Genomic DNA, 24,546 nt, shown 5'->3' with positions numbered 1-24,546 from the left:
AAGTTTCAGTTATGTGGGTAAAACACGATTGACCTGTTTTTGAGTTGAATATAGAGTTTTATATTGAATTTGGGGTGTTACTAATAACTGATTGTTGGGTAGTAGAAGAGACTTTTATCCCTTATGACACTAATTTGATGTCTTAGCTTGGATTGCTTTTGTTCAGGGAAGAGTTTGACATGCTTTTAGCATAATCTGGGAAATAAAGTGATCCTTACTCAAGGGCTAGTGTTTCCCAAATTCTTGGCAGCTGCATTTGGTGGCTAGCTATAATAGGCTATGCTAATTAGTTTTTAGAGTCAACTATGCTTTTGTGTGAAAAATGGAGCTGGGTCAAAAATTAAGGGCACAGTCAGCCAGGTACAAAACCTCGTCCATGATCTTGAGGTACTGCTAGTGTCCTTTGCCCACTTGGTAGCACGCATGAGTTGGGCTCATGCAAAATGTCCAAAAGGAACCGATCCATATCTTTCAAACTGCACTCCCTCAATATCTCCAGCATGATGCATGAGCTTGAATCTTGGATCTTGCTTAAAAAAATAAAAAATAATATAATACATAAATTTGACCCACAAGGAGGTTTGGCTTGTAGAAAATATGTTGTGAAAATTGATATCAACACCCCCTTAATCAGAGGATTTTCCTGAGAAGGAAAGACTTGCTCCATAAATATATATATATTCAATATTAGTCATTATATAAAGCCATTTATCACCCAAAAAAATGATTTTTTTTTTAAAATTAAATATAAAAGTTAGAATAACTTGTACGCAATTGATTTCAACTTTATCCTTAAGTTAATTTAATTCTCTTACATAGATAGAACCTCTGTTTTTTAATATAAATTTTGATATGTAATATATTTTGTAATTGTCATTCCCAATTTCCCATAGGCCATAAGTAATGATTAAGAATCGAGAGCCACTTATTTTCAATAAAACAGATAACCCTTTATATCATTATTACTCTTGATAAAATATTTATGGTCAAGATGGAAATGTCTTTTTTAAAAATAGATATATCATATATAGTATGATCTGTTATACTAGGATACCTATAATTTTTCCCCACGATAGATAAATTGGATTTAGACAGGTAATAATTTGACACTCTTGGTAAGATTCACGATGAACTAAAAAGTAGCCACTGATAGTGGATGTCGAAATTCGTTGGTTAGTAATTCATGGATCAAGGAACCAATTCCCATATTATAATGTTGACAAAGGAAACCCGGGAATCTAATCCACCATAATTGACAACCATTTGCCAATTTGCCACAAAATGCCATCCATCAATTTAAGGTCAACAAAATCACCTTGTTTGACATCACAATTTCTTTCTTAATTTGAAACTTTTAATATTGTTCTCTTTCCCCCTTTACCACACAATTCCAAGTTTCTAATCATACCAAGATAACATTATTAATAGTAGGACAATGTTTTGCTAGCACCAAGGTTGTAGCTTTTTTTTTTTTTTTTTCTTTTTTTAAGAAAGTTTTAACTTTTGGTGTTCGTTTCTTTATCATTAGATCAAGATACCAATCGATTTTTTGTATAGGTGGGGATTGAATCACAAATTTCTTATTTAACCATTAGAAACTTTACCAGCTGAGCTAAATAGAACCCACCACCAAGGTTGTAGCCTAATGCTACAACTTCCATTAAAAAAAAATTTAGAGTGATTACATTCCCCTCCCTTGAGATTTAGGAAAATGATACTTCACTCCAAACTTGAAGGAAAAAAACATTTTCCTCCAATTAACATCCGATTAACCAACTTTTTTAAAATTAATATTTAAAATGTTGTGTATTAACATGCTTTATACTTAAGGGCAGATTTTCAAAATTATATTATTTCATAATTAAAATTCATCATTATAAATTTTTAATTATTAAAGTGTAATTTAAAATATTAAGTGCGAAATTTGCTTAGTATTTTTTTTAATGGATTATGGAGAGATTTGTCATTGCAAATATTTTTGGTACTTGATAAATTTTGCATTTTTATTCTAAATTTATTAGTTTTTTTTTTTTTACTGACTATTGTTAAAATTTGTAAAGAGATTCTTATACAAATTTAAAATATTTCATTACTAATATAAACAAACAAGTGGAGTGTTAATTTCTTCAAACCTCAAAAGAGAGGAGTGTTTTTTCCAAAGTTATCAAAATCGGGATCCTACGTAGGATCGTGAGAGGTAAGTGAGATCGTAGATCGTGGATTGTAAGATCCTACATTAATTGAGAAAAAACAAAAAATACACATTGGTATGTTAAATAATCACAAATTATACATTTATTGATATAATTACTATACATCACTATATCCATTTGTAAGCATCATTTAAAGAGACCAAAAATCTCAAAACATAATACTCTATTGGAATTTTTTTTATTCAGATCCAACTGACACACTCTCTACATTAGAGTGAAAAAACTTGGTCTATTAAGATTTTATTTTTCATTTAAGTCCAACTGAACTTTCTGTCAAGTTTAAAAACATTACAAGAAATAAAGGTCGTTTGGGATCGTCAGAATCGTGTGATCCTACCGATCCTGAACGATCGCAAAGATTCTTGAAAGATTCGAATCCTATTAAGTAGGTGAGATCGTAAAATCGTAGAATCCAGATCAGGATTTTGACAACCATAGTTTTTTCCCTTCAGATTTAGGGTGGACTATCATTCCCCCAAATCTCAAGGGATAGGAGTATAATTATCCCTTATTAATATGGTTACATATTTTGAAAATCTAACTATTAAATTGCATTTTATTTATATTCTTAACACACATATCAAATTTCCACTCAATCGAACATTATTCACTGTTCAATTCATAAACTTGTTTTTTTGCATAATTTTACATTATCCTTAATAATAATAATAATAATAAAAAGAGATTCAGATTCTCTTTGTTATATCATTCAAGTCATCCTAGTCGCCACATATATGAGCACAAAAAAAGTTCTTCTTTTCTTGTCTAATATCCACCCTTTACAACCTCTTTCTCTATCAAGACTGAACTTTCAAAATAAAATTAGATATGCTCAAGGCTTTGACTTGATGAAATCATATCCTAACAACCCTTAACATGAATTATCATGTCCTCTTAAATCTTCAACAATTCTCTTCACTTGCGTACACATTATACCCCATTTCCTTCTAATGACCACAATGCCCTTACTCGAGCAAACAAATTACGATCGCGACGCGGGGGCATCCAACGGTCGATGATGGATGGGTAATGTTGCCCATGGGTTAATGGGTATGGGCCTTTGGACATTAGGGCCCTGCGGGTGACGGGTAGGGCCTGTTGGAGCAACCATAGAGGATGAGGAGGAAGATGAGACATTCACACGCTCACATGAAGGGCACATGGTGAGGGTGGTTGGAGGGTTCATGTGCATGTAAAGCTGTGGAGACAGTTTCAATGCTCTAAGCTCTTGCACCTCCTTCTGCAACCGCCGATTCTCATCCGTTAGATTCTCACAACACCTCTTCAAGTACTCGCAATCCACCTCGGTTTGCTTCAACTTGGTCCTGCATCCATCAATTTAACAATAAGCATTTAGTTTGCACACCTTTCATTCATAGTACATGTGATATTCATGTTATACATGAATAGATGACATTACATATGGATGTTGAAATCATAAAACCTAACTTTGAAATGAATGTGACATCTCAACAAACAAGTACTCAAGTATTTATTTACATACACGGGTTTTGAATGTTAAAATCTCAACAAATGATAGTCATCATATACGAGCACTAAATTCTACGTATTGATTTTGTCAAAACTAGACCCCAAATGCCAAACCATATGTAATAAAGAAAGTTGTGTTTTGTCCAAATGATTTTAATCTGACAACAATGGCTTAAGTATCTCAAGCATCCGATATGTGCAGCATTCCTTTCATGCATAGTTTGTGGTGTGGGGACCTGACTCACAACATAAAAGAATATGTGAATACATTCAATACATGATATACTTCCTCACTTGTGAGTTTGCCTACTATAAAAGGAAAAATACATATTTCAGAAGCGTGAAATATCTTAGTAAAATGACAAATACATTATTAATTTTGTGGGATCTACAAAAAGATGCATATAATGCATGAGATAACTTCTCAGATATTCAAATTAATTCTGTGGGAGTTGTTGCTAGTTATATTCATTACCATTACTACTACCAAGTTACCAACAGTTAAAAAAGAATACCATTGATGAAAACAACCCAAAACTTTTGACTCATCTCATTGAATGCTCACACATGAAAATTGTGAAGGCAAAGAGAAAAAAATATATGTTACAATTTACAAACACTCCTTTTTAGGTAACATTAGTGATACAGACAATTCCACCCCTACCCCAAGAGATTAATACCAATAATACCCCTAAATCATTAGAGAAATGTCTCACCTTGCCCTCCTGTTCTGAAACCACACCTCCACTTGTCTTGGGCTGAGATTCAGCTGCTTTGCCAGTGCCAGCTTTTGCTTCTGATAATAAAAAATAAAAACCTCCACATTCAGAACTCACCCTTATTTTAAAATTTTAAAGAAAAAAATTACAAATTTGTAAAAATAACCCTAACATTTAACAACAATTAACGAATAAAACTTAATTGAATAAACTTAAAAACAGTTTCAAGAACTGAAATTAACAAAAAGGAAAAAAACTGAAATTAACGAAAACGAAATTGAAGGACTTGAAATAGATTTTGCATTTTGGCTTTTAAAAAAACACCCTTTACCCAGAAAAAGAATAACGAAAATGCCACTGACCGGGTTGAGAGTATTGTGCTCTTTGAAAGTCTCTTCCAACAGCATAGACTGTTCCTTTGACAGCCTGAGCTTCTTCCTAGAAGTGTCACCGCCACCTCCATCTTCATCATCGCTTCCACGAGAGCAAGAAGCTCTCTCTGCATCGTTTTCATCTCCATTGTTAGCCTCTCTCTCACTCCTCTTCCCGCTTATGCTCGATGATATTGTGCTATTCGGTGAAGAAACCCCATTTTCATCTTCACAATTGTAATCCACTGTTGATGATGCTGGTAACCTGTTCACATCGATTCCTCGCAAAAACGACCTTGTATCCTGGTTTCTCTCTGTTAACAAGCATGTTTTTTCATGTCAAAATCTTTTAAACCATGTCTGTAAAATTTACGTGAAATGGCACTTCTGTGATTAAGGACATGATAATGGTCATTTTCGAAAATGGGTTTAAAAGTTTTAGGATTAATTTGCACACAAAAAAAAAAAAAAAAAACCCAGAAATTTAATTCAGCTATAAGCCTATAAGTGAAAAGTTTTGAACAAGCTTCAAAGGAAAAAGAATGGCTATAATCATGGATCTGTATTGTAACTTTTTTTTTTTGATATGCAATTTGCATCTAAAAGGAAAATGTGATAGTTAATATTCATATAATCATAGAGTAATAAAGGCCAAAATCAATCTTGAAATCTTTTGGATTCTTAACTTCAAAATAGAGACAAAAATAGAAAAAAAAAAAATCAAAATTTCCAAAACTTACCAGCTGGGAACTGAAACATTTCATTCCAAGGAGTTTTCTGATTATGATTTTGCACCAACTGTGGAGGAGGCTTGTGCATGAGATTCATCTTAGAAGAAGGCTGATTATGACTGTCGTTGTTATTAATAATATTATTATTGTTACTACTATTATTACCTCCAAATCCTAAGCTCAAACTCAACCCCAAACCCAACTCCAAGCTAGAACCTTTCTCACCCATTTTCTCTCTCTCTCTATCTCCAACAAAAACCCACCAAGGTTCTCACTTTTCTCTCCTAAAATGGGATTTGATTTGATTTTTTTTTTTGGTTTTTTGAGATGCCCAGCGTTTGGATTCTGAGAAAGCAAAATGGAAAAATAGAAAGGAAGACAGAAGAAATGACTGAATTTGGCAGGTGTGGGTGGTGTGTCACAGCCTTTTTGTTATTGCAGTACAGTATAGAAGGATGGGATGGGACTATATATAGATACAGATAGAAAAGAAAGAAATAAAAAGAGGGTGTGTGTGGGGGGTTATAGATTTAATGATGACTTGTGTCAGATAGGCTATTGGCTCAATGATGATATAATTGGCTTTTCCATAGCTTTAGCTTGCTGGCTTTGGTTAAATAAAAAATAAAATAAAATAAAATTTTAACCGTGGTTAAAATTAGACACACAACACAACACAACACACATGTAGAGACTAGAGACAGAGAGAGGAACAAGTAATTATATGTTGATCTTTTTCTTTTTCTTTTGTGTGTAACTGAGAGTTTCTTTTATTGTCAATGGCTTTTTTGTAACCATAGGTTAAAAAGTCTCTTTGTCTTTAAAGGGAGTTTTTTATTACCGTCTGTTAAAGAAAGCGGCTTTCTCGCTAGTTGACCGTTGACTAAAGACAGCCCAAAATGCAAAATAGACTCCCACACGCGCGTGTGCTCACTCGCTACAAATCATCATAATAATAATCTATGGCTCAAATTTTATTAGAGAGAAATACCAGCCATACACTATTTTTCACAAAAAAATTTTAAGTGGTTTACCGGGTATGACTAGTGGACAAGAAAGTAAATTTTAGTGACAGATTCAAGTTAAAAAATTGTAACAATCTATCAAATATGATTTGTTGTGAAAGTTTTATAAACGTAATAATTCTTATTTCATTGACATACCTGATATTTGTGCTAGTATATTCAAGAATTTTCAAAACTGTTAAGACAGTTTAGAAAACACAATCGACTTTAAGAATTTAATCAATCAGTTTAAAATAAATCTTGAACTTAGTTGATATGAACCCAAATATCAATATATATTAGTGAAATTTAATTTTAATCTAATCATTTTAATATTATGATGGTGATAATGATGATAAGGGAAGAGATTGAGAGATTCATGTCATTCAAGTGCAACCATGTTTTCCAAGAGGGTCATGTGGGACCCACTTGCATGGTGGGGAGCCTTTTTTGACCAGAAAAGCCAGCATCAAATCACGAAGCAAACGAGTGTCATTCAAAAAAAAGTGGGACCCGCGCGTGTGTTTTGGAGGGGGAAAAAATGTTTTTACTTTTTATGTTTTTTGTTGTTTTTGTTGTTTCAGAGAGAAAATTGATTATATTATTACTATTATTTATTGTTATGTTGAAAGGAAATGATAGTAGTAGGTTACACTGTTTGGTCAAGTAGGTGTTTGGGGAAACTGAATTGGAGTTACACCTGTAAAGGGAACACGCAAATGGTACTTGCATTTTTTTTCGACTTTAATGCACATCAAAACACCATTTAATTTTTTCTCTGTTTTCCTAGACTTTAAAGTTAATTAAAACTAAAGAAACTTCAAAGACTTATTAAATATTTTTCTTTTTCTTTTTCTTTTTCTTTTTCTTTTTTTGAGATAAAGACTTATTAAATTTAAAATTAACGTTTAGTGGGGTAATATAACATATCATTAATGCTCATGTATTTCCTTCTTTAATTGCAATGCCAACTGCAAAATTCTGACTTTATAATTAAATAATAATGATCCAAGGAGAAAATATTAATTGCTAGTAGTTATAATTTCTTGGCGTTGTAGTTGTATCACATTACTTTTGATGTCAAAATTTAGCTGACATGGTGACATATACTTTGAATTCAATCAGAAATTGATTTTCATTCCCAACATTTTTAAGGTTAAAGTTGTTTCTAAAAATCATTATAAAAAAAAAAGTGTCAATTTCTCTCTCTATTTATAAGCATTTACAATAATTACCCATTTTGTAGGCAAATGATTAATGTTAATAATGACAAAAATGTCAATCCGCTCAACCCACCATTCCCCTACTTTGCTATATGCAAGTTTTTCCACCCCTAAAAATAGGATGAGGTGAGGAGGAGTTTTGTTCATACTATAGTGTTTCATTTTGCATCCCCAAATGTGTGTGTATACATATAGTTTTAAATTAATTGTATACAAAATTTAATTTTTTTTATACGTTATACTTATAATATAATTTTTATACATATTCTATTACCACCTTTAAACATAATTGTCTCTCTCAACTCTTTTCGTTGCAATTTCTTATACTCTCTCACTAATGTTGGAGTCACCTTATTAGGGAGTAATTCTTAGGTACTCCTGGAGCACGGAGAATGATGCTATTTTCTCTCATATTTATGGTGGGGTCCGCTCATTAAATTCATGGTGGGGTCTACTATGAATGTGAGAGGAGGGAGCACCATTTCACTATACTTCGAGACTATCTAAGAATTTTCCCTTATTAGGGATGAAAAAATGTATCCACCATGCTTAATCCCAACTTGTCCCACTCTCAGTCCAAATAGGTTTTCCCAACTCCGAACAAGGGTATGGATGTGGTATCTATATCCAAACTTGGCATGCCTTGTAATCACACCCAATTGATGTATCACGTTAAATATTTGAGATAATCTAGTCTACATTTAACAAAAGTGAACTAAAATTAGCACTTTTTAGTCATTTAAAATTTTTATGGATGGAAATCAAACTTGAACCAATTATTAAGACAAAAATATATTTTAACATTTTTTTTATCAATGCATTTATCTTTTAACTTTTTTATAGTTTATTTGCACTGTTTTATAATTACAAAAATAAGAGAATAATTTTAGAAGGATAATTTAGATTTGACTCTTTTCCTTGGCAACTTAGGCAACTGCCTAAGGCATGAACCCCCCCTAAACTAAGTCTCCATAATTTTGGTATTATAATACAATGCTATGCTTGTATAGCAATCTAAAGTAAAAAAATATCATATAACCATTTTTTTTCTTTTTGGGAAAGCGTCCATGTCTAGTTAAAAATAAATAAACAAAGAAGAAATCCATATACTTTTTTTTCTCTCTCTATTTAACTTAAAAATCATTAATCATCTATCAAAAGTAAGAAGGTCCTTACATCTTCCCATCAAACGTCTCTTCCCCTCTTTATCTAATAACTCTCGCAATGTGTTACCATCTCTCTCTCTCTCTCTCTCTCTCTCAAAATTTATTGATACCCAATCACCATCGAACCACTCTTTTTTTGCCTTTACACCCAATACTTAGTCCTTTTAAGTCACATTTAAGCTAAATAATTTTATTTTATTTTTATAAATTACACTCTATGTATTATCAATGTGAAAAAAAAAATTCAATTATTAATTTGATTTGAATGAATTCATTCTTGCTTGTTGAGGTTGAGACTACGAATGATTCTATTGTTGAGTTGAATTTATTCATCAAATAAGGTTCTATTGTTTTATGATCTAAAATTTATCACCATCTCACACCCTTGGTGTGATAGTTACTCCACAAATATAAGTGCTTGTTGGGTGTAGGGACAAGGGCCGGGGTTCAAGTCTCCAGGAAGGAGCTTCACACACATTTACACTTAGATTAACTTAGAGTATAAATTCTATCATGTATAAAAAAAAAAAAGATCTAAAATTTATCTTCTTATATTATAATTTTATATTGTAGAAAGGTTTATTTATTTATTTATTTATTATTATTATTATTATTATATTGATGGTTTAGATTTATTTTAAGAACTCAAAGTTTTAAAATAACTTTTTCAAATAAAAAAGTTCAAATGGGGAACTAATTTATATAAAAAAATTTAATGATGTAATTTCTTTTGATAAAATCAATAAAATTATACCTAAAATCATTATGCCACAAAAGATTAAGTATTAATCGTATTATCATTTGAAAATGAGAAGTTAGCAAAACCTGAATAAAAAAAACTTAATTAATAATTTTTGCGTAAAAATGGGAGGACAATTTTTTTATAAGAAAAATATAACATATAAGGATCATAAATATTATTTGTTAATTTAACATCTAATTATACAAAAATATCTAGCTTAAAGTTATCATCTTAGGTCTCAAATCTTATTAAGTCGAATTTGATGCAATGGCAAATCAATTCAAACTTCACAATACTTTGAGAGTGAGAGGTGAAGTTCTAGTCACAAACATCAAGCACTACAAAGGGTATCTATAGCATTAGGCTATTACTTAAACCCTTAAAACATACCTACTTATATTATAATTTTATATTGTAGATTTTTTTTTCCATTTTTTGGTATTTATTCCACCTACAACCAACTATATCATATTAAGAGGATTAATCATATTTTCAATTAAAAATGAGATTTTAGAACAAATTGAACACAAAAATGTAATTAGTAATTTTAGGTAGAATAATGGATGTTTCTTTTTAAATTTTATAATATTTTTAAATATTTAGTTAATATCTAAATATACAACAATATCTCTCTTAAAATCATTGTCTCGTGTCTTAAATCTTCACGTCGGCCATGATCTTGTGGTAGCCTTCACAAAGAGAATATTTAATTTTCTTAACCTTATCATAACTGAAGGAAGAGAAATTTAAACCAATATTTTTCTCTATGAGATAATCAGATAATGTCACCGAGATACAAAGATCCTTCCAAAAAAATTATAACCAATGAAAAGAAAGTCATGTTTGGGATATTGGTACCCCACCCAAGGTTCCTACTAAAAAAAAGTGAAAAAGATAGCCATATATTTGATTGATTTAAAGGAATGGCATGAAGCCCTTTCAAGTTTGAACAAATAATATCCCCCAAAATACTAAAAAGTAGAAGAAAACTCACCACATGAAATGCCATACATAATATTATGAAAGGGAAGTGTCACTGCCAGCAGAAACAATTAATGTTTGAAGACACGAGACATGACATACATCCATGTACTACCTAACCTTTCTCCACAGAAATGTTATTGGCACATTAATGTTATTTGCAACTAATTAAGCAACAGGAACTGATCAATCTGACTGGGGACCGAATTATGTTACTGGTATATTAATTAAGACACAAATTTAAAGCACATACAAATATAAAAAAAATTATTTATTTATTTATTGTTAATCCTTTTAATTTTCATTTTCATTTAGCGATTTTAAGTAATTGTGTGATGGATTATGAATGTATAAACTTGTTCGTTAAACCATTATACCCTAAATGACTGATTATTGGACTAAATGTGATGCGTATTTAACACCTTCCACTTTATAATTTAGCATTGAAGACATATTTTGTCTTCTTTTTTTTTCTTTTTTTTTTTTTCCTTTTTTTTTCATTAGTTATAATCTTTTTGAAGTGTTTCTTTATTGCACTAATTGTATGTTAAACTAAGTGATGAATCTAATATTAGTCTTTTAAATTAGGATGATATATCCATAATTGAATTTTCACCTTGAGTTTCGTTATCAAAGATATTATAAATCTAACTTATTTGGATATATATGTGTGTGTATGTGTGTGGTTACAGACGCTTGATACACACACACACGCAAACATATAACAAAGGTAAAAAATTATCATTAAACCAATATATCAATTGGTTTTTGATATAGGCAACGCTAAAAAATTCAAATATTTTATTCGACAATTTTTTTTTTAATAAATGAGCTAATTGGAATCCATATTGAGTATTTATATTATTAATAAATTACAAATAATAATTTGATATTATATAAACTTATTTTCAAACTTACATAACCTAATTTCAAATCTATATTGTTCAAAATTAACTTAACTGACACATTCTAGTGTTTCAATATAAAACACCCAAGGTTAAAATTCTCCCTCATGAAACTATCAATTTTTATTTATTTATTTTAATCCTCAAATTGGTGTTGAAGAACTCGTTCGTGAAAATACTATTGTATCTAAGGGCATGTTTGATATATATGTTTAAACACATGTTTTCAATTTTTTAAACAATATTACATATATTTTCACACATTTTGAGGGTGTTTAGTACATGCAATTAAAAACATGTGTTTTGTTGTTTGAAAACATGTGTACAAATACGTGTGAGTGAAAAAATGTAAAAATACGTATAATACTGTTTAAAAACATGTTTTTTTTTAAAATAGTGTACCAAACAGGGCCAAATAGGCCCTAAATCATTCTCATTTTAAAATAAATTTAAACTTACAAGCTAAGCTTATTTATGAAATAAACAAATTGATCTTTTGAATTACCATATGAGAGTGTGGTTTGATGGTAAAAATTCTTATTCTAACACTTAAAGAAGAACAATTCGAATGATAATTCTAGTAAGACTCGTATAATACAAATGATATTACTTATTACCGTTACTTAGTTGGGTAAAAGCTCACAGGATCCCTGTTTATTTATTAAAAAAAGAAAAAAATTTTTTGAATTGATGATCGAATTGTTCATAGATCGCATGGTTGAAATGTGTGTAAAATCTATGTTATCATTCACATCAAGTTGATTGATTGGACGGCACAAATTGGGAACTTTACCAAGACATCAACGGGGTGTTCTTTTTCACCCACCAAATCTTTTCATAAATCTCTTTAGCGTGATCATCACGTGGTTCCCCTCCGCACTTTTTGGACAAGAAAGTCCCACCTAGTAATCATTGACTCATTAACTCTCTCTGCAACCCATGGTGAACCTACAACCCTACATGTTATATTTTTACAGGAATGGTTGATGTATGGATAGTTATCTATCTACCAATTCTGCTATTGATGATCAACATTGTCCTTTTTCTTTATTTTAATCATTCACATTGTGTGTTTTTGATAAATATTCAGACCATGTGTCTATGTTAAAAATTACAATTATTCATTAGAGATAAATAATTGTAAATAGTTAAATTTTAGATATGACTCATTGCTTATTGTATTTTAGAAAATATTATTCAATAAAATGTGCTTTAAGAAAAATATATATATATATATGACGATTTTAAAATATGTATTTTGAAAACACAATTTTATTTTTTATAAAAAAAAATCACAATTAAAAGTTTGATTTGGTTTTTTGGACTAATTTGTATATTTTTGAGTAATTTTTGAGAAGTGATATGTCCACAACATTTTAACAACACTTTCACAACAAATTCTAAATGGTAAATTGTTATTAGTTCTAATTTGAATATATTATTGAAATTATATTTTTGTCGATTAGTAACAGCCAATAATAACCTGTGACTTACGATTTATTTGTGAAAGTGTTGTGAAAATATTGTGAATATAGTATTTTTCACAATTTTTTGGTTTAATTTTCAATGGACCAAAATTTTGGAAATTTCAATGGACCAAAATTTTGGAAATTTCAAATTTTATTTTAATAGGCTCAAATTTTTATTTAGGGTATTCAAGTTTTTTTTAGGGTGGTCAATAATTTTTTCTAAGGTGGTCAACAACATATATTGATTTAAAATTTAATTTTTTTAAGGTATATATATAAAAAAAATTTAAAATCAGGATGATCATGTGATCACCCCAATTAACAAGTAAAGCCGTCCCTGAATAATATTAAGAACAACAATAGAGTAAGTCACTTTTAAAGCAATCCACAATTGCAAACTCTTTTATTATGAACTAAGATATAGAATACTAGTCAAAAATTTTGAAATGTTTTGTCTCCAACTTTATTATATATTGTCAGCCCACTAGATTTGTAAGTGATCTTCAAAATAACCTTGTTATATCAATCCAATAAAATTTATTAAAATTACTTCCGATTGGTGAAAAGAGTGTTGAAAGTATATTTAATAAAGACTAATTAAATCTGATTTTCTCTACTTAGTTTAGTTTTATTAGATGGCAGATCGCAATTATTCTCTTCTAGTTGGTCATGATCTATTTTAGTTGTCATGATCTAACTTCTTGTGGAACCTCTTAACCTCCTATATATGTAACCATGCAAGTATTTTTTTTTTATGTCTCAAACCAAAGACACATGTCTTTCATTCTCCAAAAGAATGGAAAGTGACAAAATTTCCTTGTTAAAAATTTGCACGTCATTTTGGTTGCTTACCTAGAATAAATCATTGATCACGTAGACTTTGAAGACCTACCTGATATACATATAATATTATATGGTATCATACAAAATCTACAATCATAAATCCCACGTATTAACATGATACATAATTTGACGAAAAGGAAGTAATGTAATTGGAGAGTGATAGGTAATTGACCTAGAAATATTGTTTCTCTTTGGCTAGAATCAAAAAGAAAAAATTACAAATTATACCGCTAAAATTTGAAGGTATTTAGATTTTACATTACATTCTAAAATTCTAAAATATTGAATTTTATTCTTTGAAATTTAGAGGTATTTGAATTTTACTAATTTTACATTACATTTTAAAATTTCAGAATTTAGATTTTATACTTCCAAAATTTAAAGAGTAAAATCTAAATTCTAAAACGTAAGAATGTAAAATTCAAATATCTCAAAATTTTTAGAAATTAAAATTAAAAATTAATAATTTCATGATGTAAAATTTAAATGCTTCGAAATTTTAAGTGTATAATTTGTAATTTATTAAAAAAATGACGGTCATAATAATATGAAATCACACATGAAATCAATGTGTGATGTGCGTTGTTGTTTGGGTTTGTGACTCTTGGAGCCGAGAGAGAGAGAGAGAAATATTTGATTTGGAATTGGAATTTGGAGGAGATTTGATTTGAGGGGACAAGGAAGAGTGTGGAGTCACGTGGGGAACATGCAGGGGTTCACGTGCGATAACATGTAATGCTAGGACACGTGGAAACACGTGGTCCCATGATTGCACTCGTGCGTGTCACATTGTCTCTGCCTAACCGGACACGCATTTCTCTACAATCATTGGATACTCTCTTTCTCTCTCTCTCTCTTTTCTTTCTGCTTTCTGGGATTCCATACTTAAAGCCTTGAAAGCTGATGTTTCCTACTTTTCACGCGCAACAACTCCACCTTGAAATACACGCTCCTCGTTATGTTCTAATTTGGTACCTCGTAATTTTCGTTAGCGGGTTAACTTATTTGTTAAATGTGAGATAAAAAGATAATTTAAAAAAAATAATAATAATTTAACATTTTTTCTTTTTAGAAAAATGCTACACACTGAGAAAGACTTTTTGCAATGTTGGTTTTAGGGGTGTGCATAGTTCAGTTGGTTTGGTTTTTGTACTAAAATTTTCACTAAATTGATGGGTCAGTTCTTCCAAACTTAGAACCATTGCACATCACTTAAGTTTGGTTTTTGACCTATAACAATGTGATTTTTCTCCCTCGATGTGGTGTAGGGTAGGGAAATTGATTTCAAAACCTATAAATCTCAAAAACTCAAACCCATGTATCAAAGGTTCACTCAACCAACTCACAAATCAAAGCCTCAAACCTATATATAAAAAGACCATCAGATCCACAAATTCAAATCCACTGATCAAAGATCATCAAACACAAATAAAATCAAACCCACAAAAACATATCAAAATGCCAAAAAAAGCGCCTAAGATCAGAGCTTATGAGTACAGTGGCATCAAGGACCATATCTTGAGGAGGAAAGAGGAGAGCTTGTGAGTGTAAGGTGGTGTTGTCGCTATTGTGTTTGAGAGAGGAGAGTGAGATTTTGAGAGATCGTCGATTAAAACCGAGAGAGAGAGAGAGAGAGAGAGAGAGAGAGAGAGAGAGAGAGAGAGAGAGAGAGAGAGAGAGAGAATTATGAACTTCATAAAAAGAGGGTTTGAGGTGTTTGTGACAATTTATATATAGAGCTCAGAATGAGCTTTCACCTCCTATTGCCAAATTCAATTTAGTTAGTTGGCTTGTTGAGCAATGTGGCTCCATCGGTTGCGAGGTGGAGCTACGGTGCAATTGGTTTCTGCACACCCGTAGCTTGCTCAACATAGTTTGGGACTTAAGGTGGTAGATTGAAGTATAGTCTTTCACATTAAATAAATATATATCTTATTAACCAAAATCAAGGTTAATTTGATGAATTAATACTAAAAAAACTAAATTTAATTTCATATAGAGAATCAAATATCATGGCTTAAGCATAAAATTTAACCAATTTTTTTAAATGATGTTTACTTTATCTTGGACAAGCGTTGCATTGTTATTATTGAGAAAAGTTGTAATTTGATGGTGTTAGGAAAAATACAGAGATTATTTGATGTTTGGTCATGTGGAAAATTAGGTGGCTAATATTAATAATCTATTGTGTAGGATATTGGTTTACAAAAATTAAAACCTCAAAAAATTCTTTTGCCCATACTATCTATGGTTTCTATTGGGTTGAGTTTCTATTGATCTAATATTTTGAAGATTTTTTTGGAGGTAAGAAAAATAGTGCACAACCCTTTTTTGTTTTATAAACCACTTAGTATCACATAATTTTGAAAAATGCTAAATATCCTACTGATTTTATTACATATTTCATACCAATAGATGCATAATTTAATTGTTTTTTTGGTGATTGGTGACTTCTATCATCTATGTAGTAAAATTTGTAGTAACCCTAACATTAATCTATAATTTTGGGCTTTATTATAATGGAATGGGGGCCCTTGTATAAATGATAAAATTAATTTGTTTATTGGGGGCCTTAGGCTTAGGCCTTGAGTTGCCACTAATTATTCGTTGACGATTGTTTTTATGCACTCATGAAAGAGGCTTCAAAAGGACTTCTTTTTACATTGGAAAATAACAAAAACTAATTAAAATATAAGCTTTTAAATTGAACTTGACTCGAGTATCTATAAAAAGTCAATTGACTCGTTATAAAATTTTATTTCAAAGCACTTATTAAAATGACCCATTGACAAGTTTTTTTTTTTTTTTTGAGAAGGGACCCATTGACAATTTTAGTGTGAGATTGTCATCTTGTATTTTTACTAGTTTATAGGCTAAAAGTGAGATGAAAAGTGGTATAAAACCATGAAGTTTGTTTTTTTATAATGAATGTTTAGGGTCATGTTAACGGATGTCTGTAGGACAATTGTTAATAAACCATAATAGGAAAGTTGTAATACCACTTTATTCGAAAATATAAAAAGCTGTCAACAACATTTATTATTTCATTATTCTCCTAATAAAATGTTCCTAAAAATAGTTTTTAAACCAAAGCCCTAAGGGCATTGGTTAACATTTCCCTTTTATAATAAAAAAATTATTTTTTATTTACTAAAATACGAGACAAGAAATGGATTTAATTAAATAATCTGAATGGAAGTCAAACACACCTTCAGTAGTATATTTACAATTTGGTAGTTTAAAATGAATCAATTTTATTTTTCTTTTTATATTAAAAAAATATGGATTTAGATTCTCTAGATTTCTTAGGGTACTTTACCAAATAGATTTTCTTAAATCTGAACCATTCTTTAATGATTTAATAGTCTAAATTTTGTCATGTCAGTATTCTACTAACAATAATCTTAATTGTTTTGTTTGCAATATTATTTTCTTATTTTAAGAATATTGTTAGTGGAATATTGACACGGCAGGATCTATACCATTAAATTATTAAAGAGTGGTTAGGATTTAAGGAAATTTATTGGTAGAGTACCCTAGGAAATCTAGAGGATTTGAATCCAAAAAATATAGATGTTCAAAACGTTTATGTTGTTAAGAAATAATTAATGTAATTATTTAACTATTTTTCAACATTCATTTTCAAGTGTACGTAGGTTGAAACTCCTATTTAATTAATAAGTTGAATCCATGTGGAGATCAAGCTTTAACTTAGATCAATTGCGTTGATACTATAATTAATTATGACTTGATCCAAAAAAGAATTTTAACATGATACAATATACAGAGGCTAACATACCACATTAAATATTTAACATATCAAATAAGAAAAAAAAATCAATGCAATCCAAATAAATTCAACAATAAATCCACCAAAAAAAAAAGAATAACAAGATTGATAATTCTTATATTTTTATTTTTTATGAACAAAGCATATATTTCAATGAAGCAATGACGTTGGTATTGTTTGTTTGTTTGGCCCAAAAAAAAAAAAGAAAAAAGAAAAAAAGAGAGCTCATCATGCATGTATAATTTGGGTCTAAAAGAAATATTATTTTATTGCTTGTAAAAAAAAAAAAAAAAAATCATGATGATGTTATGAACTTTATATTTTCATTTGATAAAAAATATTACGTTGGTCGGAAGTATCAGTGAAAACGTTATCATGTTGCTCATTACCTGTTGGTCGGAGCCTTTTGTTTTTTTTAAATGAATTATTATTATTGGTAAGTGTACAACATGAAAATGTGAGAAAGATTTATGCTTATGGCCTTTAATACCCAAAAAAAAAAAAAAAAAATCATTTCAATATGCTTACACACTTGGATTAAATTATGATAAAGTTGGTAGCATGATGCAAGTAGTTTAGAATTGAAATTTTTTATAATGAATCTAATAATGAAACTAGCGTGCAAGTCCCTATACGATGCTGAGTGCACTAAATCTGAATATAAGGCTGTGTTTGTTTCGGCAGTAAATAGTTTCCGGGTGTAAAATGATTTCAGCTGAAAACATTTTCGGGAAAAGAAAATATTTTTAGGTGTTTGGTAACATTTGAAAAAATACTTTGAAATTTTTTTTCAAGTGTTTGGTTGTCATCTTGAAAATATTATAGAAAATGCATTTTGTATTTGTTGCTCACATTTTCTCACATTTTTTTAGCTTCCAATCAATATATAAAAATCTTTTCTCAGATAAAAACAGAACAAACAAAGCCAAAAAAAAAAAAAAATCATCAAATTTGGGAGAGAAGAAGGAAGAGAGAGAGAGGAGAGATCGTGCAATCGAAGGATTCAATCGCGCGGCGGAGGCTTCGATCGCGCGATGGACGGCGGAGGCTTTGATCGCGCGATCGATGGCGAAGGCGAGACACGTGGCGGAGGTTCGATCGCGGGATGGACGGCGAAGGCGAGATCGCGCGGTGGAGGCTTTGATCTTTGCTTGATCGCGCGGTGGGGATCGATCTTTGCTTGATCGTGCGGCGTTGGATCGATCTTTGCTTGATCAGCGGTGCGAGGCACGGCTCGGACGGCGAGATTGCGCGGCGTTTGGGCTGGCCGGAGCTTGGCTGGGCTGGCCGAAGTTTGGCTGAGGTGAGCTTGGAGATGAGTTTTGGACTGTGTGAGAGTGTGCTGAGCTCTCTCTTCAGGTGTGATTTTCGGAAATGGTTTGAAGGTAAAATCAAAGTGGAAATGATTTTTCGTTGGAAAGGGCTGATTTTCCGGTCAAACTGTAAATGATTTTCCGTTGACCGAATTTTCCGTGGCTGCCAAACATCCGTAAACGCGTAAAATGATTTCTTGAAAGTGTTTTCAGTCCAAACAAACGCAGCATAAGGCTCAAATATGAAGTGTTTGACAAAAAATTCATGCACTATTTAGTATTCTTTTATTTGACAAAGTTAATTGGTAATCTATTTTATTTTTATTTTTATAATTCGATAATTAATTGGAGATAGATGATTTGAACCTTAAATATTTTTGTTGAAAACAACATCGAAAGGTACCAAGTGAATTACAAGGTTCTCAGTGTCAATTGATTGTTTATTATTCCTTATTTCAATCAAGTTTTCATATTTATGGTTAAAAGTGAGTTACAAGGTTCTCAGTGTCAATTGATTGGTTATTATTCCTTATTTCAATCAAGTTTTTATATTTATGGTTAAATTTTAGCATAAGTTATATATATATATATATATATATATATATATATATATATAGAGAGAGAGAGAGAGAGAGAGAGAGAGAGAGAGAGAGAGAGAGGCATATTTAATCCATGATATTGATGGCTACCAAAAAAAAAAATATATATTATACGTACCCATCCAAGTTTTTATACTATTCTTATATTTAAAAAAAAATAAAGAGGTTGTTATACTATATATTGAGGAAACCAAAAAATAAAAAAATCAACGAGTGCCAAGGTTATTTAGTCATTTGAAAAATTATAGAGTTAGTAACTTATTTAAACAATAATTTATCGTAGTGATTCGCCAACTTGTAAATTTAACTCCCATAAAAAAAACTTGTAAATTAAACTGTTGTTTCTCAAAAAAAAAAAAAAACTTGTAAACTATAGTCATAATATCCGATTCAGTTTAAAAAAAAAGAAAACTCGGTCTCATTGTTGATATAAAAGTTGTGAACATGATATTTGTAAATTTTAACTTAAGTATTATATAAATTATCTTCACAAAAAAGTATATATTATATAAATTTATGTCATATATGATACATAAAATGACATACTATGAATTTATAATGACATCTATAATCGTAAATAACAAAGTATTAACTCGTCATTCTCAAAAAAGGTATTAACTCTTTGGTTTCAAATCGGTCTAAAAATATAAAACTTAAAATATTGATATATGTAAAAAAAAAAAATAGTTATACAAAATCAATATAAAATATAGCATATTATTAAACATTAAGGGGTTAAAAAAAAAAACTAATTTCTTTTAATTTAATAATATAATGAGAGAGTGTATAAAAAAAAAAAAAAAAAAGAGAAAAAAGAATATAATGAGAGAGGGAGTGCAAAGTCAAAGTGGTCATGTTATACCTCCCTTGGCCATTGCTGTTGCCATTGGTTTCAAGCCAAACAACTTGTTCAAGTTGATAAGTTTGTATGGTGGGATAATCTTTACATGGACCACAATTGGATATGAAAACGTAGTATTACTTTAAGAGTTTGCCTACAAACACTCAAATTCTACTGTCATTTACAAATTTCATGTACAAAGGTTTCAGCAACACAAATTTGTAACTTATGCAGGGACATTGATTAAAGTGTGGAGCTTTGCAACACCGCATTAAAAGATTGGACAAAAAATGTTTAGAAAGAAATAATGAAAAAAAAAAATTAAATTCCATCAAGTTAGAATAAGTTTTTTATACATTTTTGAAAAAAAAAAAAAGTATAAAAATCGTATTCTAATTTTTTTAGAAATGGAACTCAAATGATTTACATAAAGGAAAAGGAAGATAAAGATTAATGCTATATTGGTATATATGTGATGCCTTTTCATTTTTTGTTTAGCTAATGTTCTTATAATTACTCATATATATATATTTATATATACAGGAGGAAAATCAAAACCAAAAGTCTAAATCCAAGCACAAGCGACTAAAACGTTTTCTTTTCCACAAAAAATAAGAAAAGAATTATCAACCCCATGAAAATTAAAAAACTTATTGATAGATTGAATGGTTGGCATTCTTATATTTATGGGAAGAGAGATAATATTAATAATCGACTATAATAATAGTCTAATTCTAATTCTAATCTTATTAAAACGAAATAATTAACCCTCATATACTCCAACCATGCATTTTCTATGATATTTTTCTTGTCCATTTCTACCAAATAATATAAAATTCCCAAAGTCTTTAAAACATACCATGTGGCTTATTAATTGGACGCTAACAAAGTGCTATAAACTTTGAAACAAATTTTTTTTTTCCTCATCAATATTCTAAACATCAACATCATCTTTGATCTCATCTACCCAACAACAAAGTCTTTCCCTGCCGCCCCGACTTTAACTAGTGCTATTTTATGGGTATAGCATTAGTTTTTTTTTTTTACTAACATAGTTTACTTATATTCATGCAAAACGATTACTATATCATTATCATATCCATATAGTATATTTGTTTTCCGGTAATATCTATCCTAAATCTCTATTCTAGGATACAATAAAAATTACAAGACACATGTGTGGTCAAACATGAATTTGGTCGCTAGTCAAACTCCAGCTCTAATCATTTGGCTCAATGATTCATCCCAGTTGGCAATTGTCAAATTCCAATGATAGTTTCTAGACTTTGGAGACAGAGAAGATCAATAGAATCTCTCTCTCTCCCTGTCATAATTGAAATATTACTGACCATAAATAGTGGAGGAAAAATGATAAGTCTAATGATAAACAATTCTGCTACATCAGAATTACAGACCGTGAATAATGGAGAAAAATGATAATTTCTTAATGGAGAAAAAAATGATAAGTCTATTATAGAGAAAAAAAAAATGACAATAGCTAGTCAAACTCCAGCTCTAATCATTTGGCTCAATGATTCACCCAGTTGGCAATTGTCAATTCCAATGATAGTTTCTAGAGTTTGGAGACAGAAGATCGATCTCTGTAATTACTAACAGTAAATGGTGGAGAAAAAATGATAAGTTCAATGATAAACAATCTTGTTACGTTAGAACTACATATCATGAATAATGGAGAAAAAATAATAATAATTCCATAATGGAGATAAAATGATAAGTCCAAATAAAAATAATAAACAATCTTGCTACATAAAAGAATGAAAAAAGTTGTATCACAAATTTATTTGTGTAAGAGCATTTGCATCAAATAATGCAAATTAAATAGAAAAATGTATCACCTTAACACATTAAACTCTCATAATCCCTCGTATCAATTAAGTTAAAAAATATGTAAATTTATAAATTTGTATGGATACTATTCACTTTGCGTATAAATAATTTAATGTGAGGTAGTTTAAAAAGTGAGTATGTAAAATAAAAAAATTAATTCTTATACTAAAATAATCATAACTCAAATTTTTTTTTTGCATTATATGCGAATGATATAGAGCATGTTTGGTACGTATGTTTAAATAACAGTTTTTAATTTTTTCAAAAATACATATAAATAAAAAAATATATGAAAATACGTATAATATTGTTTAAAAACTAAATACATGTATTTAACTCGTATACTAAGTGGGCCCATGTCAACAGCCACACATTCCCTGAAGTCCCTACAAGTATCATGTGGGTAGAATTTGAAATCAAAACTTTCACAGACATGCATGTGCATGGGGACGAGAACATACACATATATATATATATATATATTATATATATACCACAATGATATGGGAGTGATTGCACGTGCAGGAGGGGGTGTAAATTTCAAGAATCTAGGCTAGCTAGCTTTTGCTTGGAAACCGTGTGCATGCTGTCCTGCACGTGGGACCCATTTGCTTGGCCATGATTGCACGTGCGGGTTGTTCTCTCACTCCCTCACTCACAGGTTCGTGCGGTGGGGGTGTTGTCCTAAGTAATTAAAAAGTAGTACTAAACTTCTCTTAATAATTAATAATTAGTACCAAATATAACACACACACACGTATATATAGTTTACTGCATTAATGATTATGATTAGTGATTATGAATCTTTGGTTTCCTGTGCAGGGTTATAGTGGGTCCCACGTGGTTGGCCATGTGATGATATCCTCCTCAAACAATCAAAATTTTCAAATCTCTTTGAGCTGGATATTATACAAGGTTTAGAATTAATTTCATTGTTTACGCTAAACTTTCTGACATAAAAAGAATATAATTTGATCAGATCAGTTGTTATTGTGTGTTTTAATTTATTTATAAGAATATAATATTCGTTAAGGACGAAAAGGAACCGACCAATCTCGATTCTTTAGGACCTGGACCCAAGAGGGAAGGGAGAAAATGATAAGGACCCATTTCACTTACAAAAAAAATAGTTCAACTGAGGACAACGTAATGATGCGAAAACAAGGTTGCAATGCAAAAAAATGAATTGAGAACACGTTTGAATTCATCAAGAAATAACAACCAAATCTAGATTGGAGGACAGGGAAGACATATATAGCATCAACAATGCCTCATATTCAAACAGAACACAATTGAGCTTGTAATGAGCAGCCAGGTTTGCTACAATTGGTTTGAATTTATAAGCTCAACTTTTAACTTTTATATACGATTTTTTTAAATCTCATATTTTTTGAGTATATGTATATGTATACTTTAATATAATTTCAGCAAAAATTTTTAGCGAAAAAGCTAGATAAATTGTCACCAAAAGTGCAGCAGAGGTAGATCTGTTCGGCCAAAAAGCAACATCAAAATTTACTTTAAACCATCCTAGCTGTGGAGGAGTCCAAGTCGTGGGAACAATAGAGTTTGAGCTTAGGGTGCGTTTGTTTCAACAGTAAAACAATTCTGGAAAATGTTTTCAGGAAAAGAAAATATTTTCGGAAAAAGAAAATATTTTTAGGTGTTTGGTAACATTTTAAAAAATATTTTGAAAAATATTTTCTGGTGTTTGGTTGTCATCTTGAAAATATTATAGAAAATGCATTTTGTATTTGTTGCTCACATTTTCTCACATTTTCTCGGCTTCCAAACAAATATCATGAACAAGAAAACCCAAAAAAAAAAAAAAAACTCATCAAATTTTCTTAATACAGCTCAACAAAACCCAAAAATAAAAAAATCTCATCATCAATTTTTCTCTAACAAATCAACAAAACCCAAATCGGTCAGAGAAGAACGAAGACAGAGAGAGAGAGAGGCGACTGGCGATGGCGAAGGGGAGATTGTGCTGGCGCGGCGCGGCGCGGCGAAGGCGAAGGCGAAGGCGAGATTGTGATCGGCGATGGCGACTGGGTTCGACGAAGAGAGAGGCGAATGCGCGATCTCGCCGGGACTGGGTTCGACGAAGAGAGAAGTGAAGACGCGACTCGTCGGCGCTGGTTGGGGCGTGACTCGCTCTCTCTACTCTCTCTTCGTGCTCTCTCTCTCTCTCTCTCTTCGTGCTCTGTCTCTCAATTTTCTGGAAAATTCCTATTTGAAGGTAAATACAAATGGAAAAGAATTTCCGGGTCAGAGGCCTAAGTTTTACAGTCAAC

At 30.6% G+C, this 24,546-nt stretch overlaps 1 protein-coding gene across 1 annotated transcript; it reads right to left on the bottom strand.

Annotated features, from left to right (window-relative positions):
• Positions 1-2,885: 2,885 nt before the first annotated feature.
• LOC142615281 (homeobox-leucine zipper protein HAT3) lies at positions 2,886-5,954 on the bottom strand. The gene is made up of 4 exons (XM_075788016.1): positions 5,535-5,954; positions 4,786-5,108; positions 4,421-4,500; positions 2,886-3,538 (listed from the first exon to the last, which is right to left on the bottom strand). The coding sequence occupies exons 1-4, from the start codon at positions 5,752-5,754 to the stop codon at positions 3,196-3,198; spliced, it is 966 nt and encodes a 321-aa protein (XP_075644131.1). The 5' UTR covers positions 5,755-5,954; the 3' UTR covers positions 2,886-3,195.
• Between the last annotated feature and the right edge of the window lie 18,592 nt (positions 5,955-24,546).

Source organism: Castanea sativa, chromosome 11 (genome assembly GCF_040712315.1).
Source record: "Castanea sativa cultivar Marrone di Chiusa Pesio chromosome 11, ASM4071231v1".
NCBI lineage: Eukaryota > Viridiplantae > Streptophyta > Magnoliopsida > Fagales > Fagaceae > Castanea > Castanea sativa.
Note: the sequence above shows the minus strand (reverse complement) of the source record. Positions and strands in the feature narration are given on the sequence as shown.

Coding starts and splice junctions, on each gene's coding strand:
- LOC142615281 (XM_075788016.1), bottom strand. CDS start 5,754: ATGGGTGAGAAAGGTTCTAGCTTGGAGTTGGGTTTGGGGTTGAGTTTG. Junction 5,109..5,534: donor AATGTTTCAGTTCCCAGCTG/GTAAGTTTTGGA, acceptor GCTTGTTAACAG/AGAGAAACCAGGATACAAGG. Junction 4,501..4,785: donor AGCACAATACTCTCAACCCG/GTCAGTGGCATT, acceptor TTTTATTATCAG/AAGCAAAAGCTGGCACTGGC.